We start from the raw sequence: 22,921 nt of genomic DNA on the forward strand, positions 1-22,921 counted from the left end.
GCAATGGTCTTTAAAGTATCTAGTATCATTTTAATATGGATTGGGGTAGGTCCATGAATAGCATACGAGGCAACGATTGCACATTTTGTTACAATACGACATATTCGTAATATTGTTCTTTATTACGTATGTTATCCATACCTTTCATAACTATTGAAGATGCTTCATATTCAGATGTTTGCTTTAGACATTTAATATTACAACTTAGAAATAATCCTAGAATATAGATATAACGTGCACAGATTGAAATTTACATAGAAGAGATACGAAATGAAAGATAATAAAAGTATGACCAGAGCAGTAATAACAGTTGAAGTAAAGAGGAGGATTGCTTGAGGAATTCATGTAAAAGATAACGAGTTTTAAAAAGAGCAGTGCCTTTCACGTTGCTGCCTGACACCTTATTCCAGTCAGCAGATGAAATGCTTAATGCGGACCTTGTGCACAGACTTCGGATAGAGAAAAAAAATGATTCAACTGAAGAACTGTATAAATTAGTGGGGTAAGCTATATTGCAATAATAAGGGTTAGATAATAACAATCGTTCATTATGGTCTTTAATTCATTGATGGGAATTTTTTATTTATACAAAAATTGAATGACTGTTCAAGTACTGTATAAATTATAGTAGCTTGGTTGGTTACGCGTCTGTAGCAGAAAAAAAAATCTGAGTTTCTGGGAGGATTTTTTTTTTATCTCCATATAAGTGCTTAATCAGATTTGCTTGTAAAAGACCTTGAAAAATTTCCTCCGTCACAGATATAATTTCAATTCAAGTCTCTTTTCTGGGGTTGAATTGGATTGTTTTGGCTGAGGCAACTAAAGCTATGAAGCCGATGTCTTATATCTGCTAACTGTGCGTTCTTTTTCCGAGATCAGAAGAAAAAAAAAAAAATCCCGATTTTCTTGGAGGAGAGACCATGCTTAGAGAGCGACTTACTCACCTTCAGCTATAAAGCCTTTATAAAGGTTCTTCGGTCGAAAAAAAATCTGGCTTTAAAACTATGGATTAAATCTAATGTTACCTATTAGCATGTAGCCTAGTGGCATTGCTATTGAGAATGTATGGACTTTAAACAAAATAAACAAAAATATCCCATGTTCGAATGACAGTAGACAAAATTCAGCATATTAGTAAATCGCAACACAATTATGGAAAAATATAACAAATAAACATTTATCAGTAATTGTTTCATGGGTGTGTTATGCAAAAGATAATAAAATGGGATTACCTCGGTCACAACGTGCGCCTGTCCAGCCGGTAGTGCAGTTACAATGACCGTTGACTGGGTTGCATGTGGCACCGTTCCGACACTGGCAAATTGATAGGCAGTTTATACCATACTTTAATGGAGGACACTCTAAAAAATAAAATATCATTGAGAATATTAAATGTGGTTTATTGTGTATAGTACTGGCACAATTTTCTTAAATGTAAAATTTAGCTCAGTATATTCTGTGACACCATTTGAGGTTTAATTGACTTTTATCAGTTTCTGAATAAATGGATAAAAATCGGTATTTTTTGTTGATTTTTTATTAAGTAAGAAATAAGAAAGATGCAAAGCCAAAACACAACAGTAAATATTTCACCCTAAAAGTATTAACATTATTTTGACTTAAAATGAGTTTCATAATGATACTAGTGGGCATGGCAGTCCATAAGAAAAAGCCAAAAGTTTGCGCTAATAAACACAAATGGCGAGCGTGAAATGATAATTCTATACACGAGAGGTTGGGCAACGCATAGTACGTTCACATCATGAATGGACATTTAAATAATAATAAATAGAACGTTATACTCTATTAGATATAAATATTTACAATCCAATTTAAAACATAGTTCTAAATTTCATACATAATTTGGATACTTACTTTTCTCACAGGAAGTACCATAGTAACCAGGCTGACAAGAACACTTTCCATTTATTGGGTCGCATGCGGCTTCATTCTTACAAGTACATGTTTGGAGACAGCTGGGACCAAATGTTCCTTTGGGACAATCTATAAAACCAGTTATCAGTCATTAAAATAATTATTTTTGCAAACCATATAACACACACACACACACACACGCGCACGCACGCAATTTTTTTTCTCTGAAAGTATAACAAAGAGCATAAAATAAACTCAGTCATGGGGAAAGAAATATTTTACATTTCAGTAACTTGTCAGTTACATCTGATGAACAAATATTATTGCATTACAGACCACAAATGGGTGAAGTGCTTCTTATAACAGCAGTCATATGAACAGTGATTGTTTTCTTTACTGCAATGTAAAAATAATATGACACTACAACTATCTGTAAGGTCTCTGATTTGATCAGGTATTATATTTGACTCTTTGAATCACTCCTAAATGCACCAACTAATCCAAATGGGTGATTTTGTTGCCGTGTTTCATTCTGACACTTGATAGTGACAGTCCTGTTCCAAACCCAATTTATCAACAAACTAGCTTCCTGTGCATCCTTCATTCGAGCTGCTGATAGTATAAGTTATATAGCTCTGTACAAGGTTCTGCTTATACAATTTATCGCATGCCAGCTTACTATATTCCTGATTGATCCGTTAACCCTTAATTAGATATCCTTGTTCCATTCTCATGATTTCTCGACTATTCTTCTTAAAGTAAAATTTGACCTTGATCAGTGCTGTTATATTATAATCCCTAGCTGATGCATAATTACTTGTCTGTAGGAGTTAACAGGCATAATACCTGTTACCTCCTACAGACAATATAGAGGATAAATGCCGAAGAACTCGCCGATATAGTTGCAGCAAGAACCTGATGTTAATGAATTCTGCAGTGTTTGAAAAGAATGGTTTCATGTCTACTGTGAACTAATCCAATCCAGTACGATACTCTCCTATGATATGTAACTATTAGTTAATGCACCATGCTCCAATGTTACGTTTCCAGACCATCATAATGAAGAAAGAATGTCTATCAGAAGGTTACTCATAAAAGTGATTCACAGGTAGTAGACTGCATGCTTTGGATGTTATCTTCGAAATTAAAAAATGTTTTGTTGACTGAGATGACAATATTCCAAACACACTTACCTCAGTGTCGAAAGGATGTCCTATAACAATGAGTCACATGCCTTTATTTGTTCAAGAAATTCAATCGAATACATGATAAAATCTTAGTATGAGAGTTTTTATTGCAAGTGTGGTTGATAGCGTAGGCTTAAAAGCAATATTAATATGGAGTATGTTTTGTTTAGATCGATATCTACACACAGCACGCACACTGAAAGATATCTTCTTAATAATCATAACTGTAGTATAATTCTATAATTGTACTTCATTTATGTAATTAACAATTTCTTACCTTTCATGCATAGTGATCCTGTTTTTCCAGGTTCACATAGGCAAGTACCCGTGACTGGATCGCATTCTCTCATCTCGCACGTACACATTTTCATGCAGTTGGGACCATATTTTCCTTCGGGACAAGCTAGAAATGGAGAAAAACGAACTTATAGATTGTACATGCTAAAACCATATATTAAAAAAAATTCCCACATGTCTATAACACTAATGATAATGTTTTCAATATAGACTAAACCTTTGTGATACAAAACACGTCCATCTTTCGACTGTCATGAAAGTTTCGCTTTGCATGAGCCTGTTTGTTTTTCTTTTACCCACATGTAAACATTCTGTTTCTTTATCCACTTACATATAACTTGCACTTGTCTTTGTAAATTACGATCAGTCGTTTAATATAGAAGGATAAATGCTCATTCTTATAATCATCAATAACAAAAAAGATGCAATCCACATGGCTTTCTTAACTCTTACTATGAAGAAAACATTAGCAGATATTCAGGTGTTTTCCATCAATCACATGCATGTGCGCACAATATAATTCAAATAACACCTTCACCAACAATAACTTCAATAACTATTTAAATAACTATATCGTCAAGGAGACGTAATTCTGTTTATTTAGCAATGTCAATGAAAGTACCCTTAAGAAATTGACATTCAAGTATAAATACCAGTGGATTAAGAAATGTGAGCAACTTACTTATCTCGCAGTTTGGTCCAGTCCATCCTGCAGGACAATCTCGCATACAAGTGCCTGTCGCTGGATCGCAGGTAGTGTTTGAAGAACAGTGACATGTTTGAAGACAGTCTTTTCCCCATCGATCAGGAGGACAGGGATGTTCACATTGGATTCCAGAATAACCGAGTTTACACTCACATTTCCCAGTCTGTAAAAAAGAAAATTCTATTAATCCAAAATTCCCAGAACGAACGATAACTCCAAAGGTTGAATGGTGAGTTGGATTGATTGGGATTATCGCAGAAGAAACTAAGGCTCTATGAGGTTAGCTGTATTATATCTATAGACTGCATGTACTGTTCTGACCGGTTTGTTTGTTGTGCGGGATAAAAGTGTTTGGTAATTATCCATCATATTTTTGGTTAGATCGTATAGAAATACTTCGGATTGGAGAATGGGACCTTTCTAGTGGAATGCAGTGCAGTTGAAATAAACTAGTTTCTGTTACTGTCTTTGTATATGTTTCACATATATAAATCACACCCTCTGTGAAGGTGAAAGATGAAGAATATTGCCTATCGATTTCCTGAAAGTTAGTGATAAAAGATCGTCATTTGTTCCATTTGGGAAATTACATATTCCCTGCGTCTTCTACAGTCCATTGTGTTAGGGATTAAAACCCGAACCAATTTTTTCTCTGTTCTGAGGGGAAAAATCTGCTACTCTGTGGCAAAGATCGGCCGCTAAAATTGCGGGAGAAACGAGACTAGAAAAGGTTTATCCAGCAGGCCTAGTTCTTAAACGTTACCATAAAGCTAAGCCTTAATTTATCACATTTGTCTATTCAGGTATGAATAATCAAACATAATTGAACAAAATAATTTCTTCGTCCACAGGTTTGGGGAACAAGTCTGGGAAGGCACTTGTCCTCTAGAATAGCTGTCAAGCAAGAAGATGGTATTCTTTGAAGGAATTCAGAAATAATTTTTGTACGTTTAGCTAATTTCTTTATTGCTATCAAGTGAAATGATTGCTAAAGAAAATGTTAATTGATTCCATAACTGTGATTTTCTGTAGTTATTTCTCCCTTAGCACTACCCCCCCCACTTTATTGCCTTTTATTCCAAAAGGAGAGTAGTAACGGCCAACGAATGGCGGTTTTTACATATTACCTTTCGTAGTACCCTACGGTCATGTTCGGTGAGTATGGTGGGTCCACTGCGGGTTGCACTCGCAGTTGACTCTCTGCGCTTCCATCTCAGTATATCACTGATTGTTGACCTGGGATGGCCCGATCCACTTAATAATTTGCCGAACAGATATGCTTGCAATAGCATCCTATTGCAATGCCGCTTTCAAACCCCATCAGTTCCCTTCTCGCAGCCATTTCACCCGGACGCAGTTGCACTGACTTGGAAGCATCATATTCTTCCAATTTATACTGAGCTACAAACACATGACTCGTTACGATGCATCTTGTCCATTGAGGTTTCCGTGGACTTCTTTCAAAGCGGTGTATATTACTATTTGAAATAGTGTGTTTCACAGTTAATTTCTAAGTAGACTTTCTCCTGCGAATTTTTAACTTCAGTTTGCTTAAAAAAATGAACTGTGCCCCCCCTCCCCCCGAACTTTTGCTTGAGGCTCCATTGACTGACTACATGAAAAACACAAACGCGCACACACACACACACACACAAAAAATTATGAGCACTCTTTTCTCGCGTTCCATCAGTTTATGCCTTTCATTTTCTTCCTTTAATGTCAGCCAACGATGATCCCAAACGTTTCAATTCTGCTGCAGTCTGAGTGATGACTAACGAGGCAACCAATGATAATATTCTGCTGGAAGACCTTCCCATTCCCAACATTCTGCAATTTCAGCCATTCAGCTTGCACCCCTTGCCTTTAAATCTTACTCTTTACCTAGTTTTTCAGTAGCATCTGGTATTCGAAAAGATGTGGGGATATTCGTAAACTTATTGTAACGCAGGATGCAGGATAGGATATTTTCTTATGATTTATGTTGGGCATATCATAAAAACAGTTGGGATTTTTTTTTCACAGCTATAATGCGTTAAATATTAGCATATATATAATTGACTGTATATTGCCTATGATGGCTGAGATCTATAATTTAAAGTATTTTTTATTTTTGGTCGCATTTCAATAAATATCATTGATGTGAATATTTATTTGCTTACCTTAGTATTACATTTCTTCGTATACTCTTTTACGCACTTGCATTGACCTCTACAATTTGGTCCATAGGTATACTCCGGACAAGGTAAGTTACACTTGGGTCCAAATAGTCCTGGATCACATTCGCAATATCCAAAAAGTCGATTACAGCGCCCACTAGGACAGATTTGTGGACAAGGCTTGTCACAGTTATCCCCAAACAGTCCTGAAAGAAGGAAGCATTTTTCTTAAGATCAAAAGTTACTAATAAATCTTCTTTATGTTGTGTAAGAAAGGATTTCTCCTGTATTCGTTATGAAAAGCTTGCAGCATGCATTGTACTTTCATAATAAAAGTAAAAACTGTTAGCCAAATGATGGATGGTATTACTGTTTACAGCTTCTTCCAGTGTTATCTCTAAGGGCATTGATGGCTTTATCCGTGAACTTATTAGAGTTCTTCGAGAAATATTATTGTTGTATACCTTCAAACCGAAATCGCCTTCTATGCATATTAAAATTAGAAAAGTTATCAAAAGGACGTGTCAAGCAGTGAATGTAGCAATTATATCCCATCGTCTTTCATCGAGGTGAATTGAATTAAGCCTGTACGAGTATATCCTTTCCTTGTGGCAATGTTTCTGGGTTAATAATAATACTAGAATTCCAGAAGAAAGACCCTTATAGGTTTGATTCCAGTGGCAGACTGGACGATGGAGTTTAGTCAGTCAAACTTATTTCTGTGAAATACTAAAATCAGACGAAACAAAGACAACATGCATGAACTAAAGTAAACACTATGGATTTGTGCAGAACACGCAACGCTTATAAGATTATTTGAGAATGCAGAATTCACTAGACTGACAGAACGGTTTAATCTCATATTTGTTACTGGCATTATTAGTAAGGACTAGATAAAACCAAACGATAACGTAGTCAGGGATTTAAACTTATAAGACTAATTACTGGCGTTCCTATTTTTTTTTTTTTAATAATTGAACGAGAAATAATAATAAGAAATGCGAAGAAGCTGTTCGCAGTACGCAGTTTTAGTATGGATCCGACATCGAGGACAAAAAAATTTCATTTTGTATAAAAATACTAATAAAGACATGTGAACCTTCGTAGCTCAGTCAGTATAGAAGAAGCTGTTTTCGAATTCGATTCGATTTTCCTCAGTGACATGAGAAACCTTTACCTAGTCTCTTTCGACTGAAAGTGAGTTAGCCGGTCTCATAGGTGCGTAGGTTTTTTTTTTTTTTTTCACTCGGAAAGTTGGGTTTTTCGTCCACCAGGACAGGCAAACCGGCCCTATGAACACACTCATCGACAGACATAGTACACACCGGGAGGCATAGGAGGCTAACTACCTTATCTTAGATGCGGTTGCGGTTTCGAATTAACTAACGACTAGGGCCTAATATGTATGAGGAGAAGGAGGAGGAATAACGACGTGTAGAACCACGAATCAGGAATTTTAGGATTCAAAATGCATCCTAAAATTCCTGACTCGTGGTTCTATTTTGACTACCAAAAGCCATCGACAGATTGTGTCATGAGGAACTGATAATTGGATAGAAAAGATATATTTATAAATAACCTGTACTCAGAAAATAAACGAGAGAGAGAGAGAGAGATAGCATCCTCACAGCGGATAACGAAATATTATGATTTGGATACCACTGGTATTAAAAATTCGCCCATTTATTAGAAAATAATGATCAGGTGTTGTTGTTGTTGTTATTCTTCTTCTTCTTATTATTATTATTATATCCTGGATCAGTTGCTATACAGTAAAACTTGAGACATAAAATTAATTAAAGAAATAAATTAATAAATTGATGTTGATTTATTCGTGCTTCCAACTATCATTATTTTTACCTTAAACATAACCCTTTCTTTCTATATTTATTATAATTATTTTTTAATTAATAGGTTTAATCCACTCTTCAAAAATGTTAGCCACTCTAAGCATTCAAGAATATAGACTTTTGTTTTTATTAGACTTTTGACAAAAACGAAGACGGAATAGATGAAAAATCATGCTGGTATGAAATACACTCTCTGTCCAAAACGAAACCTTCGAAAATAGAAGAAACTAGTGGGGCAACCTGTTGTATCTTTTTGTTGTCGAAAGGGGTAACTCATTAGTGTTGTGTCAACTGTTTATGACATTTTTTCATTAGAAGCCGAGTTATAGTGCCAAGAGTGACAGTGTGTTTGACGAACGGTCGGTCGTCACAATATTCTTGCCGTACGCGACGAATTCTCGCTATCAATCGCTTCAAACCTTCGAGATAAAACTCACCATTGACCGTCTGGCCAGGCAGAACGAATTCTTTGTAGATAATGCCCTTGGAATCGTAGAAACAATCAAGAAACAAATCAACATTGTCTTTACTTTTGACCTTCTCCAAGCGACTTTCTTTCGGATGCCCCTCTTCTGGTGGTCTCCACTCAGCACTATGGCGCATTGTTTCGGGCTCATACTCAAAACACCACGTTTCGTCACCAGTAACGATCGTTTCAAGGAAGTTTGAGTCCTTACGAGCGGTTTTAATGAGGTCCTTGCAGTGTTCAATTCGATACATTTTTTGGTCGTCGGTCAACTTGTCGGAAAAATATAAAGAATTCAGACTCCCTCTGGTAATGTGTTTCTTAGACTACTCTTAAGCTTTTGACTGTGTTGAGCATGTGAAACTGTGGGAAGTAATGAAAAGAATGGGTTTTCCTCAACACACTATCAGGTTGATAGCCAACTTGTATAAGGAGCAAGAAGCCACAGTAAGAACAGGTGTTGGATTGACTGATTTGCTTCAAGTTGGAAAAGGAGTTAGACAAGGATGTTTACTTTCTCCTCACTTGTTTAGTATATATGCAGAGGACATCATGCGTGAAGCATTGGATGAGCTCAGGACAGGAATTACGATAGGAGGTAGATTGATCAGTAATCTGAGGTACGCTGATGATACAGTACTCCTTTGTAATGACATGGAAGAACTAGGACTAATTCTTGACAAAGTTAACAAGATCAGTAATAACAGAGGACTTCAACTCAATTCTAGCAAGACAAAGATCATGGTTCTCAAAGGAAAAACAAACAGAGAAGCTCTTGAGAAACAAGTGTATCTTAATGGAGAAAGAATTGAGGAAGTCAGCAAGTTTGAGTACCTGGGATCCATTATTAATGTGAAGAATTGCTGTTCAGAAGATGCCAGAAAAAGGTTAGGAATGGCTAAAACAAGTCAGAGACCTGTCTAAAATCTGGAAGGATGGATCTATCTCCATGGGAACAAAGTTGAGTATTTTAGATGTAGTTGTTTTTCCAACAGTGACTTATGGATGCGAGACTTGAAACCTAAAGAAGTCAGATAAGAAACAGATATCTGATTTTGAGATGTGGTGTTACAGAAGGCTGTTGAGGATATCATATACTGAAAGGCGTACAAATGAATGAGTGTTAGAAAAGATTAGTAGAACTTTAATGCTCCTTAAGGATATTGACAGAAGAAAGTTAAAATATTTTGGACACATAGAAAGGATGGAAGGAGGACTTCTCAGAACAGTAATAGAAGGTAAAGTTCCTGGAAAAAGAGGCAGAGGTAGACCATCAATGAGATGGATGGATGGCGTGTGTGGAGTGAATGATCTTCAGAGAGTTGAGGCTGCCAGAAAAGCAAACAACAGGACTACATGGCGAGGCCTGGTGTGAGACATCACCGAGCATCGGAGTGACCATACGGCATCTGTAGATGCCCTGTGAACATAGAGAGAATCAACTTGTGGAGAACAAATCGCGAATTCAATTCAAGAAAGCCCAAACTCTCGATCCAAATGTTGTGCACAGTTCATTTTCATCATGCGTATCAAGGATTTAGGCCTATTCCGGCCTTAGAAGTCATCGTTTAAGAGGACGTCCTGGTTTTCTTTTTCCTAATGGCTTGTACTTTAAGGCTTCTTTTGGTAATCTTTCTGTTTTCATTCTTTGAACGTGTTCCATCCATTTATATTTATATTTTTTAATTTTTTCTATTACTGGATCTTGGTTTAACTCTTTCATAATTTCTTCATTTCTTTTGTGATCAAATAAGGTATACTTTGCAATTTTTCTCATAAACTTCATTTCTGCTGTTGTTAATCTTTGTTTGTCTTTTTGTTTTATTGTCCAGAGTTCGCTTCCATACATTAAGACTGGTCTTCAATCAATCTCATGGACGATTTCGGGTTTTCTTTGATTTCTTTTGTGATCAAATCACGCACTTGAAATCACGCACTTTTTGCATGTTAACTTTGCTCACTCCAGTTTTTGGACGGCCCTGCTTTTCGTCGTCCTCAAGCATCTCACGACCACTTTGAAATCGCTTAACCACGCTACCGGGCAAGACGTCAAGATTATCATGGATGCGAAGTGCATATTAAAATTGTAATACTATCGATATTACATTGAAATATATGATGGATACGAAGCGTTTGCGGGTGTATTTGACCATAATGGCCGGTATAAACTACTCGTAAACTTGAGTACGAGATAAGCATTTATCACCGTATGCTTTTTGAAGCACTTGATGCGTTTCAGTAAAACTTTTACCAAGTTTAACACAAAAGTCAATCACAGCTGTCTGTTTGAAACTCATTTTCGGACCGTTCGTCAAAACACAACACACTGTCACTCTTGGCACTATAACTCGGCTTCTAATGAAACAAATGTCATAAACAGTTGGCTCAACACTAATGAAGGTTGCTGCTTTCTATAACAAAAATATAAAACAGGTGGCGCCACTAGTTTCTTCTATTTTCGAAAAGTTCGGTTTCCTTTTGGACAGAGGGTGTAGAGTTATTGTTGAAAATTTTTCTCTGCATTCTTGATGACATAGTTATCGATTCTGTGGGTGTGAGGTCGAAACAGTAATTCAAAGTTATTAAAAATAGTACATAATCAAACACTCAATTATTTCAGTTACAAGAGTCCTTCCAAAAAAGTGAGTGGTAAGTGCTAATCTACTCACTCTTGACATACTTTTAAAACTGAAGGGTGTTGTTATAGCAACCAAGTTTTGATATCTGCTCTCAAACTGAAATGAAATGTAACAGTGAAGCGAAATATAAAAAAAACTGGTTCACTGTTATATGAAGGATTTAAACGTGGTTAGCTGATTATGAATGAAACCAGTTTCTTATTGCTGGAAAGACACAAAAACTGCCTACATTTGGAGACCATCGGTGAAAATTAGAAAAGCGGTCAGAAGATCACAAGGGAAGACATTGGATGCAATGGAAATTTACTCATCTAACTAACGGATATAAAAACAGATTTCAGTAAGTAAATTCCCATTGTATCCAAAATCTGCCTATCTGATCAGATGAATGTTACCGTGAATGCTATCCATGTCGATTTTTTTTTGTCATTCGTTTAACAAAAATGGAAGAATAAGCATGCAAAGTTGAATCTAAACTTGACAGTAGTATGTTTTTCTCTCTGATTATTTCCAATGATAAGCTCAACATCTAGGATATTTTCGCACATTTTAAAGGAAAGTCTGGCATTTCTGACATTCACAAAGGTGTTTAAGTAAATAAGTTTTGGAAAAAACATGACAAATATAGGAATGAAAAGTCCGCGAATATAAAAATTTACATATAACTCTTTTGTGTAAATATAAAGATAATTAAACTATGTAATAGTTTGACTTTAATTAATTTAAAGTCAAACTCTTTACGTTTAAGTTAAGAGTTTTTCTAATGACTTTAAATGCATTTATTTACCAGGAGGGCAACCTTCTTCACATTGTTTGCCCTGTATACCAGGGGGACAAGTACAGTCTCCATTGACTGGGTCGCATGTTCCTCCATTTTGACACTTACATGTTTTGCTGCAGCCATGACCAAATTTGCCCTACAGTAAATAAACAGTTTAGTTAGAGCAAACAAATTAAATAAATAAATTAACTATATTTTATTATCTATTATTTAATTATCTACTTATACGAAGGTGGTCTGAAAAGTTCTTGGTCGCGACCGTAGATGACAACACCATCGACAAGATTTGTTTTCTACGTTGGTATATCTGTCATGAGCATTCATGTGAAATTACAAGTCATTCTATCAAGTAGTTTGTTTTATGCAGCTGTCTGAAGCAAAAGTGTTGTCAGTATCCCTTGAAATGGATAAAATTGACGTGCGGTTATAAAATTCTTTGTAAAAGAAGGTTTAACGCCTAAAGAAATTCATTCGAAGTTCATAAACGTTTATGGGCACTCTTCTCCTTCATTTTCGACAATTAAGAAATGAGCTACCCAGTTTAAACGTGGCTGTATCAGCCTTGAAGATGATCCACGTGAAGGACGTCCAAAAAGTATAACAACATCAGAAATCAATGATCAAGTGCACGATAATTGGATGACCGGGGAGTCAAAGTGCGTGAAATTGCTGAGCCTATAGGCATTTCAAAATAACGTGCAGGACATATTTTGCTTGAAGAATTGCAAATGAAAAAGCTTTGCGCAAGATGGGTGTTGTACTTGCTCACAGCAGATCAAAAAAAAAACGCAATTGCATGAAAATCTCTGAACAGTGCTTGGAGCGTTTTAACAAGAATAAAACTGATTTTGTGCGTCGATTTATTACTATGGATGAGACTTGGATTCATCATTACACACCAGAATCCAAACAGGTCAAAACAGTGGACAGAAGCCGGTTGTTCACGCCAAAGAGACAAAGTCGGTTCCATCAACAGGAAAGGTCATGGCATCGGTGTTTTGGGATGCTAAAGGCATTTTGTTTATTAATTATCTTAAAGGTAAAACAATAACTGGGGAATATTATTCCGCTCTTTTAACCAGACTAGACGAAAAAACTCGTGAGAAAATATCCGTTTTGAAGAAGAAAAAATCATCTTTCATAAGGACAACGTACCTGCCCACTAAGGTGTTTTGGCAATGGGAAAATTAAGGGATCTGCACTATGAATTGTTGGAACATCCACCCTATTCCCAGACTTGGCTCCCTCTGATTTCTATCTCTTCCCAAAACTAAACGTTTTCCTCGCTGGTGAGCGTTTTTCTTCGAATCAAGAGAGGGATTGCAGCTGTAGAGGGGTATTTTGCAGATCTTACTGAGAACCACTACATGGACAAGATAATGGCACTGGAGCATCGCTGGACTAAAATGTATTAGTCTTAAGGGAGATTATGTTGAAAAATAAAAATAATTTTGAAATTATAAATTCGTTTTTACATTGTTATGCCAAGAACGTTTCAGACCATCTCATATATACAGTATATATATATATATACACACACACAAATGTTGGCCCATCCTTCTCTCCAGTAGGAGGAAGTCTTCCTTACTAATGAGAGAGAGAGAGAGAGATCAGAGGCTCACTATATGACCAGTCAACCCAAGCTTTCTCGCCAGTTAGGTATTTTTGATGACGAATAGGTGAGCTCTCTTTGCAATAAATCAGAGCTCAGCATGAATATGATATATCACAACTAGTGCAATGATTCATGTAGAATTCAACATGAATTTAATAATACATGACTGGCTAGACCTGTGTCTGAATAATATGACACCTTCTAATTATTGTATAATATTACATTCTAATTACTCCATTATGGTACATTCTAATTCTAATCACACTAAAAACACCTGGCACTACACACACAAACATTTTGCATATATATATATGTAAATAAGAATTTTTTTTCCTTGGGAATAATGTATATTAGGGTTACCAAGTAATTTTATAAACTTGGTTAATTAACTCCTAATCCCAAGTAAGCAAAACAGTTAAGTTTGCGCCTGAACGTAGTTCAAGTCTAAAGGTGGTGCACACCAGGGCAACTCATTGTAAAGGTGGATAAGGCTCTAATCACTATTCTTAGTATTTTCCATAATGTAAAGCACATCTCACTAAGATATGTATACTGCAATACATTATGGGTGGGGTCACTACCCAGACTGGTTTCAACCTTTTTTAGCCGTATACATATCTTAGTCAAATGTGCTTTACATTATGGAAAATACTAAGAATAGTGATCAGATCTTTACCCACCTTTACAATGAGTTGCCCTGGCGTTGCACCACCTTTAGACTTGAACTACGTTTCAGGCGCAAACTTAACTGTTTGCTTACTTGGGATTAGGAGTTAAATAACCAAGTTTATAAAATTACTTGGTAACCCTAATATATATATATATATACACACACACACAAATAAAAGGTACTGTCTCTGATCGTAAAAAGAACGATAAGAACATTATCTCTTCAGAAAAAAGAAATTGCATTACTCCTAATGCATCGCATAGATTCAGATTACAACATATACAAATTATTATCTATAAATAGAACGTGTCGATTTATAAATAGAACACAGGTGATCGTGCTTTGGCAAGAATCTAGTTGAGTTAGAAGTGAAAGTGATTGTGATTTTAAAATTACTAAGAATTTCTAGGAAATGTAGATGTCATTATAGATAATGGATGCTCTTTGATTATCAGAAAGATCTGGGTTTGAATACCAGACGAACACACGCGATACACAACATAGAAGACAATGCAAATAGGATTAACTGGCCTGTCATAAATACTGCACGCCCACAGATGAGAGACCCTTCGAAACTTGTGCGCATGTCAGAAGAAGGAGAATGCATTCCGATAATAGGGTAATCAATCCGTCATGTGGGATGAGTCGTTTATTATTACACGTTGGAAAATTAACTTTTCTTTTATGAACATTGTAGTTTTTAAAGTGGTAACTATTTTGCTTACATAACAGTTGGAAAATTTTACGTATAAAGCAGTTGATTTCGCTTGTTGGTGACCAGTTCGTACATGCTTTATTTTTTGTCCTCCCCTTCAGCATGAATTGACTATTCTTGGCAATCTGCCAGACCGGGTTCTATGAACTGTCAGTTCCAAGAAGTTTTTCGGCTGTGAATACTATTGAGCCTAACACGAAAGTGAAGTTAAGATGGGAAGAATTTCTAGTAACGTGGTTGCAATAAGTACTAGCAAAAAGGAGAGTTCCCATTGCTAGGACAAGTTCCATTTATAAATAATAATTTGTGTATGGTGTAATCTGAATGTATGCAATGCATTCGGAGTGATGCAATTTCTTTTTTCGGTAGAGATAATTTTCTAATAGTATGTGTTCTTATCGTTCTTTTTATGAACATTGTAAAATGCGTTTTCTCAGAGACGGTGCCGTTTACTCGATATACAGTCCCTGAATTCATGGCCCAAACATTTCGGTGAGTACTACCAGGTGATGGTAGTACTCACCGAAACCAGCAATATTCGTCATAGAATATGCGGCGGCAAACGCAGTGAGGAGTCGGAAATGAAGGACAGACAACACAGGTTTCCAGAGTTACATTTATTGGAGATAATTACAACAAATGCTCCAAGTCTGCCCACCAACATTGATACTCGCGGCACAACGGCGGAGTAGTGATTGGCGTACCTGCTCGTAAACACCGGACTTGTCGCGCACATCGCCGGCTGCGACGGACAGTCGGGCGTCTGCGCTCCCTACCGGCACCGGGCTGCGTTTGCGGCCGCATATTATATTATTCTATGACGATTATTGGTGGTTTCGGTGAGTACTACCATCCCCTCACGTTTGGGCCATGAATTCAGGGACACCCTGTAAATACAAAATGTGTGTGTGTGTGTGTGTGTGTGTGTGTGTGTGTGTGTGTGTGTGTGTGTGTGTGTGTGTGTGTGTGTGTGTGTGTGTGTGTGTGTGTGTGTGTGGTAGAGTGGGTAGATTTTGTAGCTTATAAATGTGATCAGTGGTTTTTCCGAAAGTTATTTTGATCATGCATGCGAATGATTGTACAACAATCAAATGGACAGATCGGGCACTCGGAGAAAATGTCTGCGCCTTCTGTTTGAATTTAAATTATCCATTCTTAAGGCCACAATATGCTGAAGAAATGGAATATTATCAAACATTATACGGAAATATTCATGTCTAAAGTAAATACTAAGTGTTAAGCTCCGACTCTCCATGGAAAAACTGGTTACCTTATCATTGCGCAGATTCTACACAATCTGTAATTGGAAAAGCGACCAACCACAAGCATTCGCATAATTGTGCATTTCTATGTTAGGAGTTGCAAGCGATGCATTTTCGTGGGAAGGGTTCAGTATACAAAGCTTGCTTTTTATTCAACGACATTCGATATACATTATTTACTGGAAACCACCTTCGTATAACCTTCCCTTCTGTGCATATTGGAAGCAGACACCAAGGCATATTTAGAGCAATGGATTCTATATCGTGCGTCATAGGAAATTAGCACCCATAGGAAATTAATTCAGTAACAAATGGGTCCATTAAGACAGTGGTTAAACACAACAGGTGAAAATGAGATTGACAAAATGCCTCAATTAGGAATGTGATCACCCCTGACATCAATACAGCGCTCTCGACAATGTTTCATACTGTTTATAATAATGTATGGTGTCAAGGGGCTTAGTTGACAACAACAACCATTGCTCCTGCAAAGCCTTTTCTTAACGATTTTGGTTCACGAGCTTCGTTCGATGAGGACGAGTATTATCGTCCTGTAAGTTAAATGTCTCCTCTATGAAGATACATTTAACTTACAGGACGCACCAGCATAAAGACGAACATATGGATCCAGGACCTCGACCTATAAGTTGCAGCATTCATAGTTCTCCCAGGAAGCCCATATAGATTTGTACGTCCATTCAACGAGTCGCCTCCCCAAACTATCACACTACCTCCATCATAAATGTTCTTTTCACGGATATCAGAGGAGTTAGGTGTCCCTGGTTCTCTCCAGATCACAGCACGCCTGGTATCGCTTTGTGGATACAATCAGGACTCGTCTGTAAACAATACGGATCCCATTGATCTTGGGTCAAGTTGGAACTTGGCCTATTTCAAACATTCTCTCCTGTGGCGTAGGGATAGGGGCACGCAGACTACCGGTCATCTAGCATACTGACCACCTTCGTAAAACCTTCTGAGCACACATTGGGTCAGATCATAGCTTATTCGGGGTAGCACTGTTATTTCGAAGAGCAGGAAATCTGACATATCTATCACCCACTGAGGCTGTAGCCCGTGGTCTTCCTTCATTGCATCTCTGGGATGCTGTTTGTGATTGTCGGAATTGATTCCACAGTCTCTGAACCAAGGAACTACTCCCATGCAACAATCTGGCTACCTCCGCTTGACTTTGGCTGGCCTATAGAATTCATCGCTTTAAGAATGTCCTGCAGTGACATCCAAGAATTTTGCTATTACAAAATATCTCACTCTAGAAACGATGTGGAAAACCACCGCAAAATGCATGATTTTATGCCGCGGATCATTTGCTTATACGGCTAACAGCGCCACTCATTTGTGTACGATAATCATACTTGACGTCACATTTTACATAAAATGTACCTGAATTTCATATAATTTTCATCCCCCCCCACCGAGTTATCGCGATTATTCTCTTTGCTCCTTTATCTGTGGAAACCAGTGTACTCACCAATGTGGCTAGCAGTACGTCACACACACGCTGCATGTATATATATATATATATATATATATATATATATATATATATATATATATATATATATATATATATATATATATATATATATATATATATATATATATATATATATATTATCATTCATATTTACTTGGTAGATGTTTGAATGACCATACACCGAGAATGAAAAAGAAATAGTTTAGTGTTAAGATACTACTAGTTTCGTTGAATAAATCAACTTCTTCAGGTATCACAGGCAAATAATTATATAAAATAACAGAGACATGATAAAATTACATCAACAGATCTAGTATAAAACACAATAGTACATTTTAAAACAGGAATGCGTGCTGGAGATCAATTGAAGTTAACTACGTGCGTGAGCTTTCACAAGTGCGCTAATACTAGACAGTGGCAATGTGTGCGTCAGAAAGAGTGTAGATGCTGTTGTTAATATGGGATGAATCGAGGGATATTTCTCTAGACTCGATAATCTTTCTTTCGAGTTCATCATAACACACATGGATATCAGAATTTTGCGGCCAGTCTACGAGGTGTTGACGGCCTTCATCCGAGTTGATAGAGAAGAGAACGTGGCTAGAGAGAGCGCTGGCTCTGGTCCTATTGTAGGATATGTCTCTTTGGTGTACTTCCATAAGTAAAAGGATGGATTTAGCTGTCTGGCCATAATATGGTTTGCCACATTCACACAAAATCCTGTAGACTCCTGGATACTGAATAGGAAGATGTTTCACATTAGATCTACTTAGTATGGAGCGAAGTTTCGGAAACGTAGTGAAGCAAGTTCTAATGTTCAATTTCTTAAGAATTATTGCCAGTTTTGGGGAGAGAGAGAGCTGATGTACGGCTACGATATAAAAACTCTTGTGGGAGAAGAATATTCAATAGCAGTTGAGCGATGGAAAGAGAAAAATTTATCAATCTTTTTAATAGAGAAACCATTGTTGACAAAAGTCCTTTTTAATAAATGGAGTTCATTTTCAATTTCTGTTTCATCTGTTAGTAAAGATCTGTCTCAATGTGCCAGGGTTGAAATAATACCAAATTTTTGCAGAGGGTAGTGATAGGAAGAAGCATGAAGGTATCTGTCTGTGTGTGTGGGTTTTCTAAAAATGGCGATTTTGATATTTTCAGCGCATCTCGTAAGTTTTAAGTCCAGAAAGGGGAGACAGTCGTTGGATTCCAGTTCGTAGGTAAAATTGATTTTCTCATGAAACTTGTTGAGGTGGTCTAGAAAAAAATTGAGGCTGTTGACACTGTGTTCCCAGATGAGGAATACATCGTCTATATAACGATACCATATTTTGGGTTTAAGAGTCGAGGAATTAATTGCTTTTTCTTCAAAATCTTTAAGAAATATGTCAGCAAGAATCGGAGAGAGCGGACTGCCCATAGCCAATCCTGAGTTCTGTTTGCAAATCTTGTTTTCGAATTTGAAGTATCCTGAATTTACACAGTGATAAAGTAAGGAAAAAATTTCTTGGATAGTTTGTTCTGGAGAAGATGAAGGACTTCTTGAGTAAATACATTCGTGTATCTACTTAAGAAGATATACGAATCTTCTTGAGTAAATACACAGAATCTACGTGAAGAGAGAAATTGAAACTTGCCATTAAATCTGATTTGTTGAGTTTGATGTCTTTGATTTTGGACACAAAATCAGCTGAATTTTTTATATGAGAAAAAGGAACTTCCAGATAGGTTTTTTTAAAACGGATTTCAAGAGAGGTCTTATTAGAGAAATAAGCAGCTAGACTAAGTTTGGTATCAAATTAAATGAAAAATCAGCATCCTTATTACCAAACCAAGAAGCAAACCTTCTTCGTATGGAAGCTATATTCACCATAAATCATACAAGACCGCCATCTGACAACATGCTGATTCTGAAAGATCAGCTATAAAAAACTTAAGAAATAATATTGACATAATTATTCTCCCTGCAGACAAAGGGAATGCTACTGTCATCTTAAACAAATCTGATTACTACCATAACAAAATTTTGGAACTACTAAACACTGACACTCTCATAGTGACACTTCAAAAGAACTGCACAATAGAACCAACAATTTATTGAAAATCACCTCAGAGTTATCAAGAAACATCCGTCTTTCCCTATTAGGTCGATTCATCCGCTAATCTCACGATTAGCGGATGAATTACATGGACTCCCAAAGGTCCATAAATTAAACTCTACACTCAGACCAATCGTTGAAGGCATAAACTCCCCTACTTACAACCTATCTAAATACGCATCCTTTTTAAAAAACCTATCTGGAAGTTCCTTTTCTCATATAAAAAATTCAGCTGATTTTGTGTCCAAAATCAAAGACATCAAACTTAACATGCTGATATTATATATATATATATATATTAAATTAATATATAAATATAATAAATTAACAATCATCCAATTTTTTTGTTTGTTTCTGAAGATTTTAAAGGTTAATATATACGCATAAACAAATTTCTTCCATCTTTATCATAAGTGTGCGTGGACAAAATTGTTTTTAATTCTGTTTTCGCAAGATAAATAGCTTTTTCATGAACAAAAGAGATACATTTTAAAGAATTTCTTGGCTTTTGCTTTCGCAAATCAATAACTTCTCCTTACCTGAGGACACGTTTCGTTGCAAAGTAATCCTTGGAAACCTGGTAGACAAGTACATGCTGTAGTGCGAGCGTTGCAGAGGCCCCCGTTTTGGCAGTCGCTGCAAGTGAACTTACAGCGAGGGCCGAAAGTTCCTCTACCACATGCTGTAAAAAACAAAAGAGTTCGAAAAATAATTAAATAAATAAACTCTTCTAGTAAAAGCATGTTATAACTGATACGATACGAAGGAACTGTCTTTTATGCATAAAATATGTTACAGAAGATCTAAAGCTATTGTCTTTAATATGATAAAAAGATCTTTACATCCACGCTCATATACAGAATATCAATACAATTTGTTGGCAACAAAGGTAAAGTGATAAACTCTATTTAAAATACTTAAATACGACGTTGTAAAAAACTATCTTTAGTATTGTACAACTGGTCGAAATTTGTATATCATACTTAATAATTTGGAAGTTTAATTGCTGAATTGTAGATAGGGCCAATAAACTTTATAACATAAGATTCACTACGTTAGATAATAATTAATATTTTATATGTATATATATATATATATTTATTTATTTATTTTATGTTTTATAGTTCGATGTTACTACATTAATTTATTCTTCAGTGTGATTTTTGAGAATAGTATCAAAATGTCCTCTTACCATGTCTGCGATCCGGTCCTTCCAGAGCAAGATACTGATTAAATTCTTGATCCAATAGAGGCACCACGGTTGGTGGTGTTGTTTGAAATCGTAATCTTGGATAAGCATGAAGAACTTGAATATCGGACCTTCCTCGTAGCCTATCGTGCTGATATTGGTGTCGGGAGGGAACTGCAAATAAAATAAATAAATAAATAAAACATTTTAATTATTGAAAAATATTAAATAGTCACCTGAGTGGTTGTGATTGACTATAGTATTAATTTTTATGGGAATATGGGAATAATGTCACCGCCAACCGTTGTAAACCGATCACATATTAATACTGTGTGTGTGTGTGTGTGTGTGTGTGTGTGTGTGTGTGTGTGTGTGTGTGTGTGTGTGTGTGTGTGTGTGTGTGTGTGTGTGTGTGTGAGTTAAGCATTGTGCGATCAAGAAATCCTGCGACACAAATTTTCAAACCACTTCAGGCCTCAATAAGCAAGTTTCACTCCAGCAATGAAATTTATTGGCCACTTAAAGATATTTAAAACTGTACATGCCGCCGCGGGATTCGAGCCTACTATTGAATGAATATTTGAAGAGTTGTCTATCAGACATGTAAACTGGTGGTCTCATCTTTTCTTTAACTAATTGAATTATTACATTCAAATTTCAGATTACTTTATTTTATTAGTTATTTTATTAGTTATTTATAAAACATTATTTAAGTAATAATAATTGAATACATTTGTAATATATTTTATGAACAGTCGCAAACATGACAAGTTGTTAAACCTATATTAAATTAATAGATTTGGTGTATTGGGGGTGAGGTAGAAAGTCGAAAATAAACTTGTTAATATCATATTTTGCCATCATCTCTTATATAATTCTCCCCTCTCTCTCCCTCCCTCCCTCCCTCCCTCCCTCCCTCCCTCTGTGTGTGTGTGTGTGTGTGTGTGTGTGCGCGTGTTCTGTTTGGTGCTTAGCCAGCTGGTGAAGTGATGTGTTTTTGAGGAATAGAAGAAGCATAGAAATTTTTATTTTGAGGACTATATTTAATGAAAATCACTTCTAGTTTCAAAAATTAATATCCTGTCTGTTAGGCTTGTCTTCTCTTATGGACGTCATCACGGACGAAATGCTCACGTCATGCAGCTGGAGGTACAGTCGTATTGTTTATTTGGAGAGATGTATTCTGGACAGCGAAACTCCTTTATAGGAGGCTTTGGAATTAAAGATGAGCAAGTAAGTCTCATAAAAAGGCTACGGTTTTTATGCTTCTGTAAACTCCCAATTTATTATCGAATTATAAGTGAGTCGACTAACATGCCATCACACCCTTAGTTGCTTTCATGTGTTAAACTGCAGCCAACTCATGAACTTTGTAAGTTTGCTGCTTTTATAACTTCATGAAAGTCCAGCCACTCACAATGAATATACGATTACTGCGAAATTCGAGATTGATATGGTCACTTCATAATAGTTGAAGAAAGAGCTTAGAAGGCTGAATTTGGCGTTGTAAAGTTAGGGACGGAGAGTATTATAAATCAATCACTATTTCATAGACAAATAATTGAATTTATATTGAAACTTAAAAGTTTACAACTTGACTGGAGCGATTATGACAAAAAGGTCATACGCGCTTGGCATTGAAAAAGAAAGAGACACAAACTCATGCCAGGAGCTTGCTTGATCGCCTTTTATTAGTGCTTTTCTTAAGGTTTCAACCAGACATCATGGATAATGGGGGTTATGGATTAATATGATAATTTTATATCCCCGGAGATACCATCTATGTCTGCGATCAAGTTACCGTAGCTTCAAATAAAGTTGATTAACGGGACGATAAAGATAGTTAACCCCCATATTTACAGTGTACCATGTCCGTCAGCGAGTATTTTCTGCCTGGTTTGTGTATTTCGAGGGACGAA

At 36.3% G+C, this 22,921-nt stretch overlaps 1 protein-coding gene across 2 annotated transcripts in view; it reads right to left on the reverse strand.

The window, feature by feature from the left end:
- Window positions 1-22,921, reverse strand: part of LOC150110494 (uncharacterized) — a 317,332-nt gene that overhangs the window by 148,714 nt on the left and 145,697 nt on the right. For both annotated transcript variants that reach the window (XM_090399521.1, XM_090399529.1), the window contains 8 exons: window positions 21,006-21,176; window positions 20,353-20,495; window positions 11,964-12,093; window positions 6,225-6,427; window positions 4,042-4,228; window positions 3,340-3,465; window positions 1,876-2,004; window positions 1,233-1,361 (listed from right to left, as the gene is read on the reverse strand). In XM_090399521.1, the coding sequence (XP_090255647.1) occupies window positions 1,233-1,361; window positions 1,876-2,004; window positions 3,340-3,465; window positions 4,042-4,228; window positions 6,225-6,427; window positions 11,964-12,093; window positions 20,353-20,495; window positions 21,006-21,176 (1,218 nt within the window). The remainder of the gene's footprint in view (window positions 1-1,232; window positions 1,362-1,875; window positions 2,005-3,339; window positions 3,466-4,041; window positions 4,229-6,224; window positions 6,428-11,963; window positions 12,094-20,352; window positions 20,496-21,005; window positions 21,177-22,921) is intronic.

The sequence above is a fragment of the Typopeltis vanoorti genome, chromosome 1 (genome assembly GCF_054136105.1).
Source record: "Typopeltis vanoorti isolate ZY-2024b chromosome 1, IOZ_Tvanoo_1.0, whole genome shotgun sequence".
NCBI classification, from domain to species: Eukaryota; Metazoa; Arthropoda; class Arachnida; order Uropygi; family Thelyphonidae; genus Typopeltis; species Typopeltis vanoorti.